At 42.0% G+C, this 23,677-nt stretch overlaps 1 protein-coding gene across 1 annotated transcript in view; it reads right to left on the bottom strand.

Annotated features, from left to right (window-relative positions):
- Nucleotides 1-23,677, bottom strand: part of Wwc3 (WWC family member 3) — a 102,175-nt gene that overhangs the window by 5,781 nt on the left and 72,717 nt on the right. The window contains exons 9-19 of the mRNA XM_051142212.1: nucleotides 19,533-19,775; nucleotides 14,289-14,378; nucleotides 12,977-13,539; nucleotides 7,992-8,112; nucleotides 6,737-6,811; nucleotides 5,745-5,831; nucleotides 4,600-4,792; nucleotides 4,089-4,256; nucleotides 3,586-3,737; nucleotides 2,031-2,196; nucleotides 731-895 (exon numbers count right to left, since the gene is read on the bottom strand). Coding sequence (XP_050998169.1) covers nucleotides 731-895; nucleotides 2,031-2,196; nucleotides 3,586-3,737; nucleotides 4,089-4,256; nucleotides 4,600-4,792; nucleotides 5,745-5,831; nucleotides 6,737-6,811; nucleotides 7,992-8,112; nucleotides 12,977-13,539; nucleotides 14,289-14,378; nucleotides 19,533-19,775 — 2,023 coding nt within the window. The remainder of the gene's footprint in view (nucleotides 1-730; nucleotides 896-2,030; nucleotides 2,197-3,585; nucleotides 3,738-4,088; nucleotides 4,257-4,599; nucleotides 4,793-5,744; nucleotides 5,832-6,736; nucleotides 6,812-7,991; nucleotides 8,113-12,976; nucleotides 13,540-14,288; nucleotides 14,379-19,532; nucleotides 19,776-23,677) is intronic.

The raw sequence follows: 23,677 nt of genomic DNA, 5'->3' as shown, positions 1-23,677 counted from the left end.
CCAGGTAAATGGTGTTATTGTCACTCAGATTCACTGGCCTCCCTTCAATAACTACAGTGGCTTTGGCCACCTATCTACCTACCTACAGGCTCTAAGTCTCATGTGCACATCAGAACTTCTAAAAGTTCTAATTCTCAGGTCCAATCTGTGACCAGTGACAAGCCTCTAGGAGTTGGACCTGAGTGTCAGTACTTAGTAAAGCATTCTAATGCGATATGACTGCATATCGCCATCATTACCCAAAGGGTATAAATTTCCATGTGGATGAATTGAAATGTATTCCTTAGAACCTACAGGATTCAAAGAGACTGGCACCTTGCTGCTCAGCCATGTGACTACACTTTAGGACTTATGAGAATGAAGAGAATGTGCTAGTGTAACCTACAGACATTTATCCAACCCAAGACAATCCCTATTTTGACTTGCTGTCTTTGAGGCTGATGTCACAGTCTTCACCCTGCCTCCTCATCTAAGATGGGGCACATAAAGCAGTGAAAATCTGTGGGAGGTAGAATTCAGAGGAAATCCAGAACTTAACGGGCTCAGGGCCAGGTGGCAAGCTGAGCGCCTAGCACTCATTTTATCTCTACTCATACATGGTGGTCATTCATTTATTGGTATGGCTTGTGAGAATACACATGTTTTTTAGCAGAGATGGCAAAAATGAAAACATGACAAAGAGAGTGACGAAGAAAATGTTGCACACAGAAGTAAAGGAATTTCAACTCACCCTGCAAACATACTGGCTCCTTGCCCCTGGTGAGAAGGTCTGTGAGCGCACAATGGTGCTACTGCGGACAAAAGGAGAGCCGCGGGCACGGCGGCTAGGCCGGTCCTTTCGAACACCCAGTGCTTCCTCTGGGAAAAGGTCTTCTGTGGTAGTTTCCTTGTCAACCTAGGTAGTAGGCTTTTTGTTACTCTAACATTTTCATAGCACAAGCAGTATGTTTAGTGTGAAGAACATTCCCCTTGGAAGTTTCTTCTTGCTGGTCTACCTGGATTTTATATCTACTACACAGAAGCAGCATTACTACAGCATGCAGTACTTCATTTTCTCCCTACCTACTCCTATCAACTCTCTTTTTCTATTTTTGGAAACAGGGTCTCGCCATGCAGCTCAGGCTGGCCTGAAACTTATTATATAGTCCACATTGGTCTTGAACACCAGGCAATCTTCCTGCCTTATCTTCCAAAGTGGTGGGCTGAGAAAAATGAGCCACTGAAGGCTTTGAAGTCCTGCTGTGCCATTTTCCATAGTAATTATATCATTTCACTTTCCAGTCCTTTCCAAAATATAAATGTAAATAAAGTTTTAAAAAAAAGGGAAAACATCAATCTAGCATCTCCAGGTCTCTTTTTGGTACCTTTTACTTCTCAAGGTTGTAAACAGTAGAACTGCAGCAGTTCCTGGAGACCTAGTCTAAATCAAGTACTCTAGTCTGCTGCAAAAGCTGCAGATTAAGAAAGTAAGCAGGGGGAAGAGTTCACACGTGCTGTTTCAGGGACCAGTGGCATAGCATAATTTTGTACATAGAATTGTTAGGGTAATGCCATTTCAGTGAGGTACAGACAGAGTGTCAACTTCTCAAAAACATATTTGTCCCTGACGATGGAAAGGGCTTACCATAGAATGGTGTAAAAATTCCCTATTTACTAAGTTACAGCTGTCCTTTTCTTGTAATCCACAGGTGATGGACATTTCTGTAGGACCTTCTGAGCTCACAGTAATCTCTTACACATCGTAGGGAATGCTACCATTCAGTATTCAATAATAAAGGGCCCTTGCTTAGCTATTACCTTCAAATGCCACACATCTCCATACCCACTAATACCTACAAGGTGTGGCTATTAGTGAGTGCATATTCTACTCGTACACGTGACCACATCAGTCTAGCTTTCTGAAGTACACCTGGCTTTCTTTTACTCTGCCCCTCACACTTCCTATAATATATATGAGGACATACCAACTTTCCTCCTAGGACTGGCCAGGTGCTATACATTCAAAGCCCCCTTTGACACTTTTTACTTACCTTAAGAGGCAGGGGCTGAAGTTTCTCAGGGTTGTAAGAATCTGCCTGGCCAGTAAACACATGGCCATGATTGGAGTCCACACCAATGTAACAGGAGTCAGGGTAGTGGGGGCTGGTCTGGGTGCAGTTGCTACAGCCACTATCAACCGAGTCAGCCTGCCAACTCCTAAAAGATAAATATTGCAACAGTCCATGAAAAGCTCATCAGAGGTGCTACCCTTCATGGTTGTTTGCAGGGCAGGGTAGCAAAGACAGCAAAGAAGACTTCTTTATTTTCAATAACTAAAGACAGCTGCTGTTCTCACAAAATAGAAGAAGTATTTCTGCTTTCTAAAAAAGACAGTATTCAAGGCCTTTCATTAACAGTCTTATCTTTCTTTATCACCCAATTGGAGCCACTTAAGACACCAAAAACTCTACTAGAAAATCCTACCCAAGTTTCTGTCTGACCATGTACAGAATACCCTATCCCTCTGCCAGGTGCTCCCAAAGCACACTTCACAAAGACAATACTCTTTTGGGAACTCTGTGGAAGGAATTCAACTGACCCTCCCTCCATAGAGGGTAAGTCAAACCATTTCATTAGAGGTCTTCCTTCAGCAGAACATCATCCATCTCCCACAGGCCTCTATAGCCAAAGAGTCATTGACTGGCCACTTCAAGCAGCAATGGAAAGAGAAGCTGCTTAATTATGTGATTATATCCTTCTACTGAGGGGTGTGTTGACAGGAGGCAAGTCCACAAAGACAAAGTGCATTTGTGGTTGAAGACTGTCAGAGGGAAGGAGGAATGGGAGTGGTGGCTAGTATGTGTGGGGGGGGGGGGGTGGGGGTCTTTTTGTCTCATAAAAATTCTCCACAGCTGACTGTGATAAAAATGGCGTATTGTAATTATACCCCACACTAGTGACTTGTACACTATAAATGGCAGATAGATAGATAGATAGATAGATAGATAGATAGATAGATAGATAACAACAACAGTGGGAGTGGAGCTCAGAATGTACAAAGCCTTAGATCATTCCCAGTACCCTAAAAGAAATGGAACAACAAACAACAACATAATCTAAAAGGAACTTTGAGTCAGGCATGGTGACATATGCCTATAACGCCAGCACTCAAACGGTTAAGGCAAGAGAGCTGCAAAGCCACCTTGGGCTAAGCTTTAAGAGCCCATTTCCAAAAAAAAAAAAAAAAAGGCGTGGGGGCGGGGCAGCTTTGTTATTGTTAGTCTCAGCAGAGTGGAGTCCTAAAAAGAAATTCCGGAATTGAAGGAAGAGGAATGGGCACAGAACTCAGGGTATTTGTCTTATTCAAACCACCATGAAATTCCCCACCAGAATATGGCTCCTGAGCACCTCCCAGAACATCCTAGAGAGACAAAGAGGAGGAAAGTGACTTGTGACTTGCATGTAGAACACTCTCCTGAGAGCCACACTGCCTGGCACTGGGCAGGCTAGACTGTCTGCGGTAACTTCGCTTCACCTCCTTAAGTTATTGTGCAGAGTTCTGCCTCTTCCTGCAGCCTTTAAGAGGGCAGGGGACTAAGCACTCACCTCTCAGACACAGCCTCACCCTGCTCCTCCTTACGCTCCATTTCCAGGATCTCCTCTTCAGTATATTCCAGTTTTACCCGCTCCTCAGCCAGCTCTCTCTCCACGGCTTGGAGCTGTGCTGTGGTTCTGGCCAGCAGCACTGTCACTGCATCCTGAAAGAGGAAAGGATGCTTGTGCTTAATCTCTTGGCAACATAGGAAAAGACCCCACCACTCCCAGCAACATACTGTTCACCCTGTGCTTATATCTCTGTGCCTACAAACTTGTACAAAAGTACTGATTGTGAACATGTTTGCATTACCAATTCATTTTCAGGAAGTGGTCTTATATATTACTATGTTCCCATCTAATTCCTTCTCCTGAAACCCTTTCACTGATAACCCATGCTGACTTGAAGTCTACAAGAAATCTTCTTAAAAATGAGTACCTAGAGCAAAGCCAGTCTCAAAGTCAAGAAAATAGACGTAAAAGATTGGCTCTCTGAGCTAGTGCCATGTACCTACCGTCTTTCTCGAGCTGGCATTTATGGTGTCCTGTGTGGCACTCTCCAGAACTTGCACAGGCTCTTTTGGCTTAGGTGGCTCAGGGCTGGCAAAGACCTGCACAGGATACCAGCGCAGCTGCATGTCGCTTGAACTATCACAGTCGGCCAAGTTTATCTGAGAAATGCCCTGCATGGGTGTTAGAAACAAAAGCCAAAACCAGTCCTTAATAGTTTTATTCTGTAATTGTGGCCCCTTAAAATATCAAATTTGACTACCAGACCACACACGGTGGAAGAAAGAGAAAGAGAAAGAAAAATTTTTCTCTAATACCTACATATGTACACCCTTACCCCTACTTGCCCCCCCCGCCGGCCCCCACAAACATAAGAGTAATTATAAGAAACAAAATGAAAGATGAAATTAGCAACAAAGAAGATACGGAGGAAGAGAGAAAGAAGATACAGTCATAAAACAGAGAGGGGAGGGAGAGCACCATATGAGAGAGTGGAGGCCTTGCTGCCATACATACCAGCAGTTCTTCCTGTAGCTGAGGATTCACTGAACACACATACAACTGCAGTGATTTTAATGTCAACATGCTGGAATGCACAGGGATCTTAAACACTTCATTAAAAACCAGTGGAGCTTGGAATTCCAGAGACTTGGAGCAGTAGGTGCTGGGAGTGCCAGAGTCGAGTGGGGGCAAGTAGACTCGGATGTGGCTGGGGATAGAAGGGAGGAAACATGTTGTGTCAGCAGCATGGACTAATATGCTCGCTTACTGGTATGACATCAGTGTGGTTCCCACCCTCAAGGTCCAAAGAACTAATGTGTCTCTGTAGATTGGATGGAGCATGAGTGACTGGCCAAGATCAAACTTGGGGCTTTGAGGTTCTGTTGGATACTTTGTTTCAGAAAGAGTTCTTCTGCCCTCTCCTTATAGTTCTTGCATCTATAGATGTACAGTCTGTTTCCTGTGCTTTCTAACCCCAGCCTGGGACTTGGCAAACAGTTGAGAGGGCTGAAATACATGTGACCACTGCTGTGTGTATCACCAGATGAGCTGAATCCCGATGTGGATCCTCATTGTTACAAAGCTAGTTTACAAGGAATGGATGGGGTTGGTTACCTAAGATTTGAATGCACCATTATTTGCAGTCACTCACCTTAGGGAGACCCTCCATGAGCACCTACCTAGGGTCACAGAGCACACAGAGGCAACAATTCTGCCACAGAGGCCAAAATCACTAGCTGACTGCCAAATGGCCCCAATTCCTGTTTCCTATTCCTCTCCTTAGCCGTGGACTCCTTGAACTCAATCTTAGGCCTCTTGATATATGTCATAAGATCACAGAGTGGGATGTGCTTGCATAAGAACCACAGGGTAATCTTCAACACTGCCAGTGGCAGGCACTTCATTGGCAGCGGCACAGTACACCAAACATCTTAACTAATTAACTAAGTGCTTAATATAAATACATACATATATAATATAATATTATTATACTTTATACTTTCGATAGCTATTCCCTACCGTTTTACTGAAAATTCAGGCTCCCAAACCATTTTTCCCTCCCCAGTCTGGTGAGTAGAACAGGCAATGAGCAGTATTGGGTAGAGGAAGACCCTCACGAGCTGTACACAGCCTTCAGGTCTCCAATAGCAGGAACTTACATTTTGCAGTCTTCCTTCATTACTAGGCCAGCAAGGTTCCTCAGTTGCAGCACATGCACAAGGAGATACTCATTCGTACTATCATGCCTAGAAAATAAAGCTCAAGTTCATGGACTGTAAATTCCCCATTAGTGGAAACGACCTCCTGATTTAACAGCAACGGTGTCCCACTGACTGAGGAGCATTTTACCCTATTTTAGTCACATGGGACATTGGTGATATCTCAAAGTATTTGTTATTATCAAAACTGGAATGAGAGTGTCAAGTAGGTGGATATCAAGGACAAAACTGAATACCTTACAGTGTATAAGATGGGACACCACAGCAAAGAATGACCTGATTCTGTCAACAATGTCAGCACTAAGAAACCTGTACCAGAATAACAAGAATGGGAAAACCAAAACTACAGAGACCTGAACATCCTGTGCTGTCAGTATAGACATCATGGCACCTGCTTTTATTGAAACTGTAGCTAGACATCCATAAGTGACATTGGATGACTCACTCTGGGGATAAAGGAAGAACCCTGCTATCTTATATGTACTATGGTGATCACTGTCAACTTCCAGCATAAGTGTGGAAATATACCCCCAAGGACTTGAGTTTGAGGAGGCTTTGCTTTTCCCACCATTCTGACTCCCAACACTAAGCTAACAGTCCTCAGCTGTGGTATCCGAGATGAAAGATAGCAATGCAGCTACTTTTCTCTTTCCCTTCTGCCTTCTACCCTTGTCAACTCATCTGAGACAAAAGTAAGACCTGAGCTATCAAGAATAGGGAAGCAAAGCCTGAGTCATGGGGGTCCCTCTATCCTCCTTTACCTGTCCATGGAGATGGGAAGCATGAAGCCACCCCCACTTCAACTCCACCTACAGGGCATCATTAAGGCTGAAAGATGACTGGGTGTATCAAAGGTGATGGAATACCACCTAAGTGGGCCTCATTTCACAGGGCATCTTGAAGAGTAACAGGAAGTTGGCTTTTATACTCACAGAAATCCCACATAGATCTGGGGCTCATTGTTTCCATATGTGTCTCCAAAAGCAGCCTCTTCAGTGTCTTCATTTCTAAACATAATGGTAAATTCACTAGGTTTATTCCAAAAGGACCTGTACAGGCTCTCTCATGCTCAGGGTATCCCTCACTGAAAGGAGCTTTATCAAACTGTGATTCAAGCACATAAGGCATGACGGATCCCCATGATCCATCATGGGTACCTGCACACAAACTTCTTTCTTTATCCCTCCCTTGGTTTTAAAAAAGACTTATTTATTTATATTTTACGTATATAAGTGTTTTCCTGAGCATCAGTGTGTGCACTACACATATGTAGGGGCCATGAAGGCCAGAAGACGGCATTGGAAATGTTAGGTCTAGAAATAGAGTAACAGATGCTTGTAAGCTGCCATGTGGATACTGGGAACAGACATCGAGTCCCCTGCAAGAGCAACAAGTTCTCTAAACTACTGAACCATCTCTCTAGCCTACCTCTCTGTTTTCAGATGGGGTCTTGCTAGCTTAGCCCAGGTTGGCCTTAAACTCATTTTATAGCCCAAGGTTACCTCATATTTGTGGCATTTTTTTTCCTGTCACAGCCTCCACAATGCTGAAACTATAGGTATGAGCTACAGCAACAGATGTCTTGATTCTTATTTGTGTTGTTCTGGGGTTTTGCTTTGTTTTAGAAAATAAGTGCAAACCTTCTGAAATTCCATGTGACACTAAAGGCAATGTTCATGAAGTGAACTTTTAAAAAACTTTGTAATGACTAAAAGATCGTTACAGATACTTGAGATTTACAACTGTACAAAGAATAAACAACAGCATAGACAGTGAATCAAAACCAACTTCTCCATTCCCAAATATTTTTTTTTTTTTACCACAAGGGTCTATCTGTAGCTAAAGAAGGAAAGAAAGGGAGAAACTTTATTGCTAGGAATGCAGGTCCTTTGTATACATTGTGCATACTTGCTTTTTATCAGCTCTATTGGACAGGGTCCAGGGGATAAAAGCCATTCCAGAACAACACAATAGGAGCCAACATCCAAATGGCACACATTAGCCAGAGGTGTTTTCCCCACAGGGTTCTAAGGCCCAACCTCCCGAAGATTAGAGGTAGAAAAATATTCATGGGGCTATAAACAAAGCTCAGAATCTTACTATTTCCATATAGATTCTTTGTGTGAATACCAGTAATGCTCTGCTAGGATGTTTAGGGATGAGGAAACAAGGTGGTCAGCTCCTAACCTTTTGGTTAGGGGTTCAAATACCCCACTGTCACTGGCAAGGGAGTAATCTGACAGGCATGCAGAAACACGGCGTGCTCTCCTCTCCAACCTCTTGGCGCTGTCTTCTCGGAGGGTCACTGCTGCAAACAAGGGACACATCTGGGTCAGCAGATGATAGCTCAGCTGGCTAGGACATCTATGGTAGAGTGCTGAAATGTCACTAAGTGCTCCAGAGACAAGCCATGGCATGTGCATGCAGATAGACATTGTGCATGATTGTCTTTAATATTGAAAACCAAAAGCAAAACCAAAGCAACAGACTTCTGAGTACCACTTCTTGCTTTTTTATTTTTAAAATAGAGGCTCACTATGTAATCCTGGCTCTTTGAACTTGAGACGTTTCTCATCCTCCTCCATGCTGGAATTATGGTATGCACCATTATGACTGGCATTGGCATCTTCTTAAACTAGTCTCTTACCTGTCTAGAAATACATTTGGACTCATGCATCTTGTATTTCCCCTTTGATGATGAGAACATAGAGCATAAGATGACAGAGGTGGGAAACCCCTAAAAGAGTCTGGGAAGGGAAGGCTATAAGGAAGGGACAGAGGTAGCAGGGATTTGGAGGAGATGAGGGAAAATCAGAATCACAAAAACACACTTTGTTCAAATATACCATAATGATATATAATACATTATGTACTGATTGATTAGGATGTAAAAATATTTTTTAAAAGAAAAAAGATACTCAGAAGAATAGCAGCTACACTGAGGTTTTATTTTTCACTTTTCTTTTTTATGCTACTTTAGTAACCTTTATATTTTACACAATAAACTTATTTCATATTGCTTTTATGATAACTTTAAAAAATTATCCAAATACATCCTAACAAAATACGATGGTCTTCATACCAAGGACATGGATTCACCCTTTGAAAACACTGTCTTGGAGACCTATTGCTTGCACAGGGACTGACATCTCTCTGTTGGTGCCACTGCAGTACCCTTCTCTGTCACCTTGGGCCAGACTGGCTTCCGGAATTGCTTTCTTGGTTCAGAATGCTACTGTTCCTGAGTATTTGATTTTAATCTTTCATATCTACTTTTAGGAGCCAAAATAATCACTGCTTTTTGGTTCGGGTTTTTTTTTTTTAACCTAGTTTACCTTTTTCTTTTACTGAAATGGGTTCCTTTAAACAAAACCAATCAAAACATACTCAACCTTTTTAGGTTACATGTGGTTATACATGTAGAAACCTCTGTTTTATAGGAGACATTCTTTGTGAAAATATAGAATAAATAAGAACTGCTCAGACTTCATGCTGCCATTTGCTAATAATACAGGCATCTCTGTTGTCTCTGTGCTTCTCTTTGGCTATCCAAGTTCCAGAAACTGAAAGCTTGACATTCTGAACTAACAAAAAGGATGAGCCTAATGACAACCTAGCCACTTCTCTTTTTTAACCAAATTACTGCCCATACCAACTAAACTCAAGCATATTAAACAGATAAGGCTTGGCCTTTGGTCTATCAATGTTAACTGGAAACAAAAGCTGGCTTTCTAGTTGTCTATAGTACCAACCATGGGGTTAAGCTGCTTCTGCTTTGATTAGCCAAGGACAGAAGCCAACTCTATCCTCAAGTATAAAACTCTCAAATTGTAACTAGAACTCCAAGGCCCTGCTCTTGTCTTTGTCCTGTCTCATGAAATTACTCAAGCCCTGACTGCATTTGGGATGTTCTGGTATCTGAGCCTCTACATTGCAGATCTCTACAAGTGAAACCAATGTCTGTTTCCACTCCCTACTCAGACATCCACCAAAGATGCTTCCTCTATCAAGCTTTAAATCCTTTTGGGGAAAGAGAACTAGGTGACAATCCTCCCGCTTCCATAGTCCTATCCCATCATACAGCTCTAACCGTTTTTTTCATCATTACAACGTGAATTCTTTCAGAGAGGATGGACACTGAAAGTTCAGACTGTCATTGAATTCACAGAGCAAGAGGGAGTAACTTCACCAGGTGCCCTGAATGAAAAAAGATGCAGCAACTTCCACACTACATACTCAAAACTCTAGAACTTCAAGACTGACTTGGGAAGTAGTGAAAATAATGCAGGGAATAGAAATTTTTCTACCCATTTATTAAAAACAAAAACAAAAACAAATAAACAAAGAAGCACACTGCTCTTTCCTTATTATAGATAGACAGACAGACACTAAGACCAAGGAACATAATAAACATTGCTTGATATGAAGGGGAAAAAATGAAAATCGCACCATAGCCAAAGCCACCAACAGGCATATTAAAATAATGAATACTATTAAATTTTGGAGAAAAAATACATATAGGAAATAAATACTGAAAGCTTTTTGAAAAAAGTTCATACATTATTATGAATAATGGCAGTGAAATAATAATGATAAGGACAATCAATAAGCTACCACCCCCAGCCACCCTAAGCATGTAGTCACTGCAAAAGTTGTGCCCGAAGCCTGAGCATCAAAGGGAGATGAGGAGAATACCAAAGCCACTTACAGTAAATCTTTCTGTGGAGCAGCATGAGAAGAGATAAAAAAATCACAGAGTGAAAACTATAAGACTTCAGCTGATAGTTTCAAACAGGGTACGTACAATAAAATCATCAATAAATCGCAAACTCAAAAGGATTTTATGGATTTTGATAGCATATACTAACCAGTAGGTTAAAAAAATAAAGTATTTAAAAATCAGGATATATTTAACTTTAAAAATCCCGGAAAGACAAAACTGTGGCAAAAATGTAAAAAATGTCCAAAATTATCCTCCGCTGTCTTGCCATCTGTCTATCTGACTGCCTTAGGGTCTTAACGGGAAAATCATTGCCTTCTAGCTTCGGCAATTTAGATTTTTATCTTAGCCAAACTTAGATTTTACAAAGCAAGGCTGAATGTTGGAGGGAATTGCATGACCCGGAGCACAGTGGGATGGTATGCTCGGGGCTCTGATAGCGTGCTTGAATGCTATCACAACTCTAGGATCTAGAGTTGCTAAAGCACATAGGAATGCAAGGAGTCTCCCTGTGTTTGCGCAGTTTCCCTGCTTAGGATTCTGGGAGCACCTAGCAAGTTCCAGGAACCAACTCAATTACTTCAAATTCCTAAGTACACAAGTCAACTTTCGGTGTCATCCAGGAATCTTCCACCAGGTGGCAGTCCCTAAATGTAGATGAAGCAAAATCCTCCCAGTCTAAATTGTTGGAACATGACAACCAATGTCTGCCATAGAACAAGAAAGAAAACTAAAGAAATCAGGATCAGAAATTAACTCAGCTCTTCTCCCTCAGAACCTGCCCTTGCCCTTGCCCACAAGGTCCTCATGTAGACTTTCTGTATAACTAAACTAATGTTCTTGACTTTCAACCTTTAAAGAGAACTTAAGAAGGGAGTGGGGCACTAGATGAAAGATGAGTTTAATCAAGACATATGTACAATTCTGTCATTTCATTTCTGTTGAAAGGAATAAGTATGGGGTGATAAATTTGTAATTATAAAGAAGAACAAAGGAAATAAAGGTTACCTGGATATATGAGTTACAGAAGCAATGTATCAGGGGACATATATGCTTGTTTGCAAATATAAGGTAAGACACCAAAATAACAGAGGTGTCAAAAGCCAAGAACCCAGAACATAATGATCTCCAGGTAAACATGTAGTGTTAGTGGATTGCTATATTATAGATCCGCTAATTGAAAAATCAGTTGATCTTTCTATCAATCCATTTATCTCTTAGGTAACAAAATAGTGACAAATGGAAGAAACTATAAAGATCATCATGTTGAGGGCAAGAAATGTGGGACAATTCAAAGATCACAGAATTAGAGGTCAACATGATAGGGAATAGTATCTTGGCCTGTAGGCTCCTTATTTAAAGCCATTTTCACTATACCACACTACTCTGTATTCCAGTTTAATTTTCACCCTCTACTGGATACACAGCCAACAGAATGCCTCTCAGGATTCTCAGTCTCCACACTAGTGACATCTTGGGCTAAATCCTTTGTTATGTGGTAAGGGCTGCGCTGTATACTATGGCAGCTTTAGCAACTCCCTGGGCCTCAATCCACTAGGTGCCAGAGTATCTCCTCTGGCCAGTTGTGAGAGCTCAACGTTCCTACAGACATTGCTAAATTTCCCTCAGGCAGGGAAGAAGGATCCTCTATGCTATAGAATACTGTTTTTGCTGTGTAAATGAGAAAGTTAACTATATGGGCTGAACTTTGGGTATAGGAAATCTTGTTCTTGGTGCTATGTTACAGTCGTCAATAGTTTCTCACACAGCATTGCAGTAGCAATAAGGGGTTGAGCTAACACAGCTGAGTGGATGAAGCTTCCTATATAGTGTGGTAGTCCCTCCATCTAGAGAACAATGAGAAATGATTTCAGACCTGCTGCAGTGTCTTATGAAATGGCACAATCGGAATTAGTTCCACTTTTGATAGAATTATATACTTGGAAACATGATGGTCTGAAGGGTGCCTACACAGAAAGTTCCATCTTAGCAAATGCCCCACACAGTGTACTAAGGTCCTACTACCTATTTATTTGCCTTTGAATATGGAAGATTATGTAGTTCTTTTTTGTTTTTCAAGACAGGGTTTCTCTATGTAACTTTGGCTCTTCTGGACTCACTCTGTAGACAAGGCTGGCCTCAAACTCACACAGATCCACCTGTCTCTGCCTCTCTGAGTGCTGGGATTACAAGCATGCAGCACCACACCTGGTGACTATGTAGTCTTTAATGTTATTTTTTTAGCAATTAAGTACATTCCACAAATAAGCCAAATATAGCTTAATCAAGGTCAATCTTTTCTGACACAGAAAGAAAAGACTAGTGAAGACCTGGACTCATCCTAGCCCTATCAATATTTGAAAACTTGAAAGTCACCAGCCTCAAAGCCATAGCCTACATATACCCTCCACCCCCTTGAAATGAAGGTCCCCTTTTTCCTGTCACAACTTACTTCCACTAGTGGGAGCCACAAGTTGAGTTCCCCGCTCACGGGGTCCTTCTCCATCCACAGGGATTCCGTGTGGCTGAAGTGTTGCAGTTCCCTGCAAATCTTCATCTCCTAGAGTAGAGGCCTGAGACCGCAGTCTGTCCAGTGTTCCCAGGCCTGCCACCTCAAAGCTGTCAGTCATCTGTGCCTGAGGGGAGTCCCTCGAAGCTGAGAGGAAGGGCGTATCTAAGGGAGAGCTGGGGGGTGAAAGAGAGGACAAAGAGGAGCGAGAGGACAATGAGGCCAGAGACTGGGGAGTATCCAGGGACCTCCTCTGCTTGTGGAAGCCCGAGTGGCTCTGCGGGTCTGTAAAGGGGACATCACGCCCCAGAGAATCAAACGGGATCAGATCGAAGCGTAGAAGCTGACCACATTCAGCATCAGCCTTCTCATACTGTGGGAGGCCATAGATGTCCGTGAAGCTGATGGAGCTGAGGGAACCACGGCTGGAGGCCAGTGAGCCCCTGCTAGAGGCCAGGGACCCACGGCTGCTCCCAGAGGACACAGTCAGGGTACTGGCAGACAGGCTGAAACGAAAGAGCGCCATGGTCTCAGAAAAACACATGCTGCTTTCACCACCCACCACAAGGTTCTATAGCCCCAGGGAAGAATTGAAGCAACAGGAATGCCATGCGGTTCTAAGCTTGAGAGCATCTGAGCAGAGTTTGCTTCGTATCTCTTTTGAATGATACTTGGGGCAGTGCACAACAGCAGACTCTTGAGTTGGAGGAGTAACCGATAATGTCATTCATTTAAACAACAACAACAACAACAAAACCCCTTAACTTCCTGCTTCACAATACAGTTAGAGCTTAACAAAGGAAGGTGCCATTTTGCATCCAGATGTTTTCTTTTTCTACAAAAAGATCCAGAATAAAAATGTGCATAGATGAATGCTTAGAAGCTGCTAGGTAAATTACACATTCCTTTAATAAACTTGATTTTTTAAATTGAGTTCCATATCCTCCTTCCTCAGCTGTCCAAGTGATAGAATCACAGGTGTGTGAAACCGTGCTAGGGGCCAGACTTATTCTGAAGCCAAATTTGGTTCTCCTCATTTTTTATCTGAGTTGTATGTTAGCAAGTTATGTATAAAATAAAATATATCCACTTTTCTGCTCTGCTTAATCCCACTTCAGGTACCAATCACCAGTAGTAAAATATCTAAGCTAAAAGAAACTATGAAGCTCATGCACATGTTACTGTAATATAATACATGCTCCTGTAAAAAAAATAATAAAATTATTAAGTACATTCCCCGCCAAATGTAGCCTACCTCTTTAACTGGGACTGGAGATATGATGTTAAACGTGTAGCTTCTTCCAGCTGCATAAGCAGACAATTTCTTTTTTCCTGAAGTAGAATCCTATAGATACAAAAATAGTCAATTGCTGGTTCTAAAGAGCAGGGAAACTGTTTTTATAACAAGATCTTCAGCTATATGCATTAGGAATGTAGTTCAATCATATATTTGCCCAATATGCCTAAGGACCTGGATTCTATCCCCATCCCCATATACAGAAGAGGTAGAGGCAAAGGAGAGGACAGAAGAACAGAAAGAGAAGAGTGAGGAATAATGGAGAGGAAGAGGGACAAAACAGAAATTCAACTGTAGATGCCTCATAAATTATTTGGGTTGGAATGATTAAGCAAATTCTAATGGCATACATTATAAAAGGCAACATAATAAAAAAGGTTTTTGTCTTATTTGGAAAATACATCCGTGGCACTCTAAGTTGGCTTAAATACTGTAGATACTTGATATATAGTGGTTTGGACAAGTGGATAAAAGGGAGGGTTGAAGAGATGAACTTATGAACAGGGGAGTGGACAGGTGGGAGGGCAGGTGAATGGACAGGTGAGTGCATGGATGGGTATATTCTGAATAGGTTGTTAAAGTGGGTGAAGGATGACAGGGTAAATAGGTAGAAGAATAAACAGAACAACTGGACACTACACTAGAATTTGAGTTCGAATGCACAGCATGCATCTGCGATTACTTTCAGAAAATCTAACTCCTCCACTCTAGCCCCTCTTATAAGCAAAAGCTATGTCAAGTTTCATTGACATAGTAAAACAAGCCGTATAACATTTCCCACTGAGTCAAGTATCTTTATAACACAACACATTTTAAAGCTGAATAACATATATTAAAACCAATGATTTTCAGAATATGGTCTGCAGACCCCACAGGAATCCCTAGCATCCTGCTAGGGGTCCGAAAATGTTCCCTCTTCTTTACCACATATCTGAGAGCAGCAAAATCTTCATGTGTTCACCACAAATAACATGTAACAACAGGCCAAATGCTTTAGCAGCTGCCTTCTAGAAAGGCAGATGTCTAAAAAGTTTATTATAAAAATTTTAAAGTACTATTTGAACTCCCTTTGGCTTTAAAAAGACTATCAGTCATGCAATTTTATTTGTAGCAGGGTTTTGTTATCTTTAATCAAATAATAATGTCAAAGTAGTTTCTAAATCATTAGTTATTGACAGATTAAAAATCCACATGAGCAAAAGCTCTTTGGAAGATCTTAGTAATTTTAACAGTTGAAGGATATTCTGAGATCCAACAACCTGAGCGGAGACGTAATATTCTTTTTAATGTAGTAATTTTTAAGATTCTACATACCAATCATTTTGAAAGCAAACCTTTTATTATTTGTTCATAGAAAACCTTAGCAACACAATGCCCTACTGAGTAGAGTTTTAAAAACCTATTTAGAAATCATATAGGAATGCATAAAAAAGGACAATGCCTTTAACACATTTGGAATCACGTCACACCTCATTTCTTGTTGCTCATTTGATTCGATGCCCCATTTAATGATTAGGAAACAAACACTCATGGAATGAAAGTAACTTGCCTTGGCTATACAAGTTCAAGGCTTGCTCATCAGCTTGAACCTGAAGCCAGGGCAATTTACCAGACCCTATTGCTTCTAATTCCTTGATCCTTATTCTGTTGTTAATATGTGACAAGAAAGGAAGCATCTTTTCATCATAAAACACTTCCCAATTTGGGGTCATGCTTAAATTCCTACCTAAGGCAAAGCAATGGAAAAGGTACCAAATTCTCATCATTAATTTCTTCTCCAGAAAATGGAGAAAGAGTAAAAGAAATTGAGCTTCAATCACATTCTCTCACTAGGCTTACTTTTTTTTTTTAATTTTTAAAAAAATATTTCATTAATTCATTCATATTACGTCTCAATTGTTATTCCCTCACTTGTGTCCTCCCGTTCCTCCCTCCCTCCCTCCCTCTTTTACCCTATTCCCCTCCCCTAGGTCTGTGACAGAGGGCCCTCGTCCCCCAACATATGGTCACAGCCTATCAAGTCTCATCCTGGTAACCTCCTTATCCTCACTAGGCTTTGTAACCATAACTCAACTCTGGAGCTGAGACAGGCAAAGATTGGATCCTGGTCATTTAGCTGCCCAATGTAGGCAAAAGAAGGCAGCCTCTGTCCCTTTGTTCCACCTGCACTCTGGGTCTATCCCTACAGATTGTGCTATAAGAAACCTCCTACCATGGTATCCCACAGTTAAACTGGTGGGAAGTGACACTGAAAAATGTACCCAGCACCCACTTTGCAGAGTGCCAACAGATGCTGGAACCCTTTGGAGAGTTTGGTCTCATCTTATACTCACCAGCCACTAAAAGTATAAAGGAGAAAGATACTTATTACATACACATGTTTTCCTGTAACCAAGATCATTTGCACCTACTCAGCTCTGATTGAGGGCTCTTGTGCCAGAACTGACTTGCCAGCCTGGACCCACAAGAGACCACCATCTGGGTGCAAACTAGTCCAGCCTTGTTGTCTCATACTTTGGGCCCAGCTAACATTGTGCCCAGAGAGTTCTGTAGATGTGTATCCTCTGCCCACAGCACTGGCAATGTTGAACTTCACATGGGGAGGGCCGCTAGAGTCAAGGGTGCATAGGTGAAGGTTCTGAGGAGGCAGGCACCATTTGAAGACAAATTCATCCTGCTGAACTGAGACCAACAGAAACTTTAGCCCCTCCTATCCACAACATATCAAAAAGAGAATACCAAGGTAGAAAAGAAGCTAATGTTTAACTAAGAAAGTACTGGAAGCCAGGCGCAGTGGCACACGCCTTTAATCCCAGCACTCGGGGAGGCAAAGGCAGGTGGATCTCTGTGAGTTCGAGGCCAGCCTGGTCTACAAAGCGAGTCCAGGACAGCCAGGGCTACACAGGGAAACTCTGTCTCAGAAAAAAAAAAAGCACTGGAGCCCAAGAGCATACTAGAAAAAGTCCAATCACATTCTGCCATTTTGAGATTCAGACTCAGCTCTAGGTTTGGAGTGAGATGATACGGCATGCTCTCATCTCAGGAAAATTAAAATTCATTCTGCTCATTACTAGGCTAAGCTGAAATCTCCAAACTCTACCACTTCCTTCTAATGCTTCCTTGAGCTCCGAGCCCCAAGTGCCTCCAGGCCACCAATCATCTACCCTAAAGATTAACAATGAGCATACAAACGTCAAGCTTGCTAGGCAATGCGAAGAACAGTCAGTAGTGGTGCATGCCGTTAATCCCAGCATTCAGAGGCAGGTGGATCTCTTGTGAGTTTGAGACCAGCCTGGTCTATATAGTGAGTTCCAGGACAGCCAGAACTACATAGTGAAACCCTGTTTCAAAACAAACAAACAAACAAACAAACATAAAATAAAATAATTAAATAAAAAAAGTCACAGTGAAATAAACACAACATGGCAAATAATTCAGATTATTTAAAATCTACGTAGACAATGCTCAGAGATAAAATTGAGGGTTATGTCAATACACTGAACTGGAGTGGGTCAGTGTATTAACAAAACAGGGTTCCCCAAAGCTCGGCAGATAGCCACAGATAAACCACTGACAGCTGTTAAATGTGGAAAGCAGACCCAGCCTTCAGCACACTCCACAATCGCAGGCAGCAAATGGAAACCAGGAGACGTGGCACATGATGAAAGGCTGAACAACTTGGCATCAGAGAATACAAAAGACACAGGCTTCACGTGTCTTGTGCTTGAAAGAGTCTCAAGAGTAACTGAGGAGAGGCACGTTCAGAAATGGACTCACAAAAGGCTGCCGACTTCCTACTGCAAAAGAAAGCGCTGGCTTCCCTGGCTAGAAATCAAAGTAGGAGATAAAAGCAGTAGGGAGACACCCACAATGCTACAGGGAGCAATTCCCCCCAGGCAACAGAGGCTCCCTGTTCTGGAGCTGGAACACCACCTGCCCCACTCCCCAAATCCTGCAGTTGCCTCCAATCCCACACAGGCACTGTTATGCATGCAAACACAGGCAGAAGCGACAAGCATCCACACCAGGAAGGCAACAGTGGACCATGATGTTCACCTTACTTCCCTCTCTATTGCTACCCTCCACCACTTCTTTATGTCTGTTTGCTTTTCTTTTTCTGGAGATAGTATGTCCCTCTGTAGTGCACTATCAAATTTTGTAACTCACTATGTAGCCTAAGCTGGTCTCGAACTCAAGGCAATCCTCCCACCTCTAAGTGCTGAGATTACAGATATGAGTCACTGTTCCTGGCTTTCGTGTCCCAGTTCTGAGCAGGCATAAGCAGCCTTGAGAATCAGCTGGCACCTCTCTTGGCATATGATTCCACTTCCCACAATGTAAGGAACCGTGCCAGGCAGTCACTATTCTCTGGGGAAGTGGAACATGCCTGATGTGAGGGTCCCACATCTAAATGGATATAGAATTTCAAGCTCTTTTGTCACCTAAGGATGATGTGAGGATTTAGGATGTGGGAACATTTTAGATTTTAGATCAGAAATCCATAGAAGTGTATCTACAAAAATACTCAAAAATTAAAAATAAAAAACAAAACAAAGCCTCCAGTCCCAAGAGAAAGTACATGCCTGTGTTCCCAGGCCCTGAGAGGTAGATGCAGTGGCCAAGGCTAGCTTTAGCTACACAGCAAGTTGGAGGCCAGCCTGGGTATAGAAGACCCTGTCCAAACAATGAAGAAAAGAAAAGAAAAAAAAAAAAAAGGAAGGAAATAAAAGAAGGAGAAAAGGAAGGAAGGGAGAAAAGGAAGAAAGAAAGAAGAGAAAGGATTCTAGGGGCTGTAGCTTGATGAGTAAAGGGTTAAGCTAACATGTGAAAATAAAACAAATATAAAAAAAAGTCTAGAGTCAGTGAGGTGGTTCAGTAGGTAAAGAGGCATCTGCTGCCAAGCCTGGTGACATGGATTTGATCTCTCGGACCCACATTATAGAAGGAGCACTGATTGCTGCAGGTTGACCTGGGACCTTCACACATTCCCATTCATTCATAGACACACATATACAAGGCAAATAAAACTCTAACAAAAGCTTTTAAATAAAATACACCAAAACTGAAAACATTTCTGGGTTCAAGCACTTTACCAATTAAGAACATCCTCAAACCATATACAAGTCATCCACTTAGTGTTTCTAGTTGGTTTATTTCCAGAAGTGTTACCCTCTGGCCCCAAAGTCCTGGAAAGCCACACACCTTTCCGTGGCACCCTGTGCAGATGTGGCCCGAGCACACTGGATCTCCTCCTCCAGGCGCCTCCTTTCCTCTTCCAGCCGGGCCACATCTTCTGCCGACCTCCGCTGCTGAATAATGAGCTGCAGCTCCTGCAGCAGGGCCTCTTTTTCTTTGATGAGCTGCAGCCGGTCCCTGTCGGCCTCCGCCATGCCGGGCCATGACTCGTTAGCCAGCTGAGCCAGCTGCTGCTGAATACTGGCGACTCTGAGACAGACAGAGGGGCAGGGAGAGACAGGAATGAACAGAAAACCTGATGTGGACAGTTTCTTCCCCATCGCTGACTCTATAAACTCACTTGGTTAAATAAATGGTGAGTTAATTGCTCCAACTTTCAACTTAATAGCATTTGGAAATGAGGGGTCATGAAACACTGCAGAAGTCTTTTGTAATCTTTCCTCATGTGAGCTGTGAGGTGACAATTACATTGTACTTGTTTCAAAGAATTGTCAAAAGGCTAGCAGTCCCCAACACGTCCACACTTTGTTTCCTATGTGACATCATGCCAGAAAGGAAGGGAGCCATTCATGTCTCCCTGTCTCCCTTCTCTACCATCATCAGTATCTAAACTCTTCATCCAAGAGGCGCCTCTGCCTTTCTGGCCCCTCATCCAGGGGTGAGCAGTAACAGACACACTGGGAAAATAACAGGAGGAAAAGGCATCAATCAGGAATGTTTCTGAAAAGAACAGCTCTGGGGCCCCAGGCTCCACATCTGTTCCTTCCCGCCACAGAGCCCTTGGTCAGGTGGGATTGAAAAGTGCCTTAAGGAGGGGCAAACACTCAACAAAAGCTGAGTGCTTGAACACTTCCATGGCCCTAAATTTCCAAGTGCTTGCCTGGCAAACAGACTTCATCACTTGTGCCCTGAAGTGGTGTTGAATTCAGATTAAGTGAAATAGACACGGCTCATGTTTTGAAAACATACTTAAAAGTGTGAGCAGTATGTTTTAGATAAGGGTTCTTTAAGAAAAAAAAAAGTAGCAATGCCAGACCCAATGTGAACTCAGGGCTGTGTAGTATGAAATTAGGCACACATGGTTAAAATCGAAATCCAAAGACTTCTTTGAGATGACAGCAAACTGTGTGAACATGTAAGTGTCAGGCACCACACAGCCTTAAGGCAGTGATTACAAAACTAGAGCCTCAGGGCTGGCGCCTCAGGATCACCTGGGAGCGGTTAGAAAGGCAACCATCAATCAGGCCCAAGCCCAGATTTACTGACTCCTACGCCACGGGCCAGGAGGTTAGGGTCTTGGCAAGCCCACTGGGTACTTCTGCTGCTTACTCAAGTCGAACAGCCAGGACTCCCATCGCTTCCTCCTCCGCAACTCTGCCCAGTCTGGAAGGTGCTAACCGACCATTAGGGAGTTACATCAGGAACTGACAGGATGTTTTTCTTCACTAATATGGAAATGGCAGATGCAGGGCAGGAGCACACATGAGACTGCCTACCTCCTGTATCCAGGACACATAGCATTAACCATGTCTGGCTTCTTGCCTGCTGGGTCCAGCCCTCAGAATCTTCCTCAAACCAGAGCTCCACTTACATGTTACCAATTGACTGGAGTTGCCACATGCATTAAATAAACTGTAGCCCAACCCTGTGCCAAAAGAGGCTCTGATCTAGATATGTGTACAGGGACTCACAAAGGCTGGAGAACTGGACAGGACTCCTTCGGGTACAGAATCAACCTGAAATCCACAGTCCCAGAAGGAAAAGGGTCTGCAGGCTAAAACTTAATGTGTGTCTTTTACTCAAGCCCAGTTCTCCAGGAAGGTAAAGAAATACTACTTGCGCATCAGTAGCTTTAATAGATAAGTTGTTTTCTAACTTAAAGCTAATATCCTGAAAAATGTACTAGAAAATGATGCCAAATCATGTCACTAAAAAAAAGTAATGTCAGTGGCAACTAAACAGGGCTTAAGTATCCACCTATGTCTAATTAGTGGAATTAAAATTTATGGCAGTAATATATAACTGAAGCCCAAGGAAAACACATTCTGAGCAGGACCATAAATAATTCAGTGCCAAATCAGACATTATACCCAGTAAATTTTCTAGAACAATCTACTGTTAGCAAAGACAAATGTAAAGAATAAATATAAAAGATTTGAAGGATAATGAGAAAATCAGTTTATCTGTTTCCTAGGAAAGCCTATCCAAGCTAAGCTAAAAAATAAAAAAATAAAAAAAACCAACCAACCAAACAAACAAACAAAAAAACAGCCACATCTGTCATAGTTATGAATCAAACAGACACATTCTCAAAGGCACTCCTTTTGAGTGCTCAGAGGGTTTTAAGTTCTGTGTGTATATGTATGTGTCTGTGTGTGTGCATGTGCAATTCCTCTCTCTCTCCCTCCCCCTATCTCCCTCTCTCTGTTTTACTAGATCCATCTTCTGAACAGCATACATGCTCTTTCACTAAGCTATACACCACATGCTCCACCCCTGAGCAGACTGAATTTCCTGTGGCTTAAATACAAAAATATCCATTGAGTGTGGCAGTTCTATGTTAGCTGGTATCTACAAGGATTCAGTTTGCTGACAGTGTCAGAAAGTCCAGTTCCAGATAATTAGATCCTTCCCAGGAAGATCTCAAGGGATTTACACTATCTAGAAAAAAAATCTATGAGCAGAAAAATTTAATTATTGGAAGGAGGAAAATTTACAGGAAAATTTTCAAAGAGCCGGCTTACCTCAAGCATAATGAAACAGTAGAACAGCCAAAATTAAACCATGTACTATAACTTTTCATAGCTTAAAGGAAAAATGTGCTAGGAAGGGCCAACCTCTCTAACAGAAACAAGATCTGGATAAGGATGATTTCTTGCACCCCATCTGGAAAAGTTGTTTGGGCCATGCTGAAAACTAGGCAAGCATTTCCAGGCTTAAGAACATTGCTTTGTTAATTCCAAGTTCATAACAATGAAGATGCTTGTAAGCTGCTTTTCAAGCTACCTCAGAATCTAGAATACTGAACTGTTGCAAAAGGCAATCCCCTTCTTTGTGACCACACTCTGGATGTGGAATTCTGAGCTCCCTTCAGCCAGGTCAAAAGAGGAACATCTGTCTGTGGCCTGTCTCTTCTAGAAGCCTAGAGCAATAGGAGAAAGGATTCTTCCAACAACTGACTATTAGACAACTGACTATTAGCACAGTTCCTTGGCCTTTTCAGGAGCGTCTGTTTGGCTAAGGGCCTGGAGTAGACCCACAGGAAGGGAGCATCTTTACTGTTGGAGGTTTCCAGGAGGAAGCAGATTTCATGCTGGGGGCAAAACACAGACTTGCCAGGTCTGTGCACCTTCTTCTAGATACATGCTAAACATCTGATCCACTGCTTAAAGGCGCATTCCTGGGAGGGTCATCATTCTAATTCTGAGCATTATAGGAAAAACAATTTCTAGAAAGACTTTTCTTTGAAGTATCATTTCAATGAAATTAAGTGCTTGAAAAGTAAGACCATGATGAAAGTTTCCAGAACCCACCCACCCCAACATCATCCAAATTCATTTTTAAAGAGCCCTAAAAGCCATATAAAATTGGGAAAGGATTTTCTTCCCTTTTTTGTACAAATTCACTATATGCTTTATTGATTCTTCTTTTTGATAGGTAAAACATCTTATGGCATACATATAATCTTTCACAAATGCCTTTAAGAGCTTTAAAACATCTGTTTTCCCATGCTCTGAGAGTGAAGAAATGACAGCAAAAATCTCACTTTACGTTTCATATTTATTATGTGATTTCTAAATGCTGTTCCCTGAGCAGGTCTAATACAGAAGTAAAATATGAACTATGGTTCACTGCTGATATATGAGCAAGTGTTTTTTTTTTTTCTGTCACAACCAAGGTATATTAAACCATGAATGGAAAGCTGTCTTTAGGCTGCAGAAATTACTTAGATCTTTTAAAGTTCCTGGGAAAATCTTCAACTGTTTGCATTTTCTAGGAATAATGCACTTTTAAATTTTAAAAAACATTTGAACCACATCAAGAAATATCCCAAATTAGATGTAAAATCTTCAATCTGCGGTATAATTTCCCGTGTTCTTAAAATCATGTGGCTTTTGGATTAGCAAGCAGAACTTCAGGAAGCTTGTCAT

Source organism: Acomys russatus, chromosome X (genome assembly GCF_903995435.1).
Source record: "Acomys russatus chromosome X, mAcoRus1.1, whole genome shotgun sequence".
In the NCBI taxonomy this organism is placed as follows: Eukaryota; Metazoa; Chordata; class Mammalia; order Rodentia; family Muridae; genus Acomys; species Acomys russatus.
This window is presented reverse-complemented; position numbering and strand designations above follow the sequence as displayed.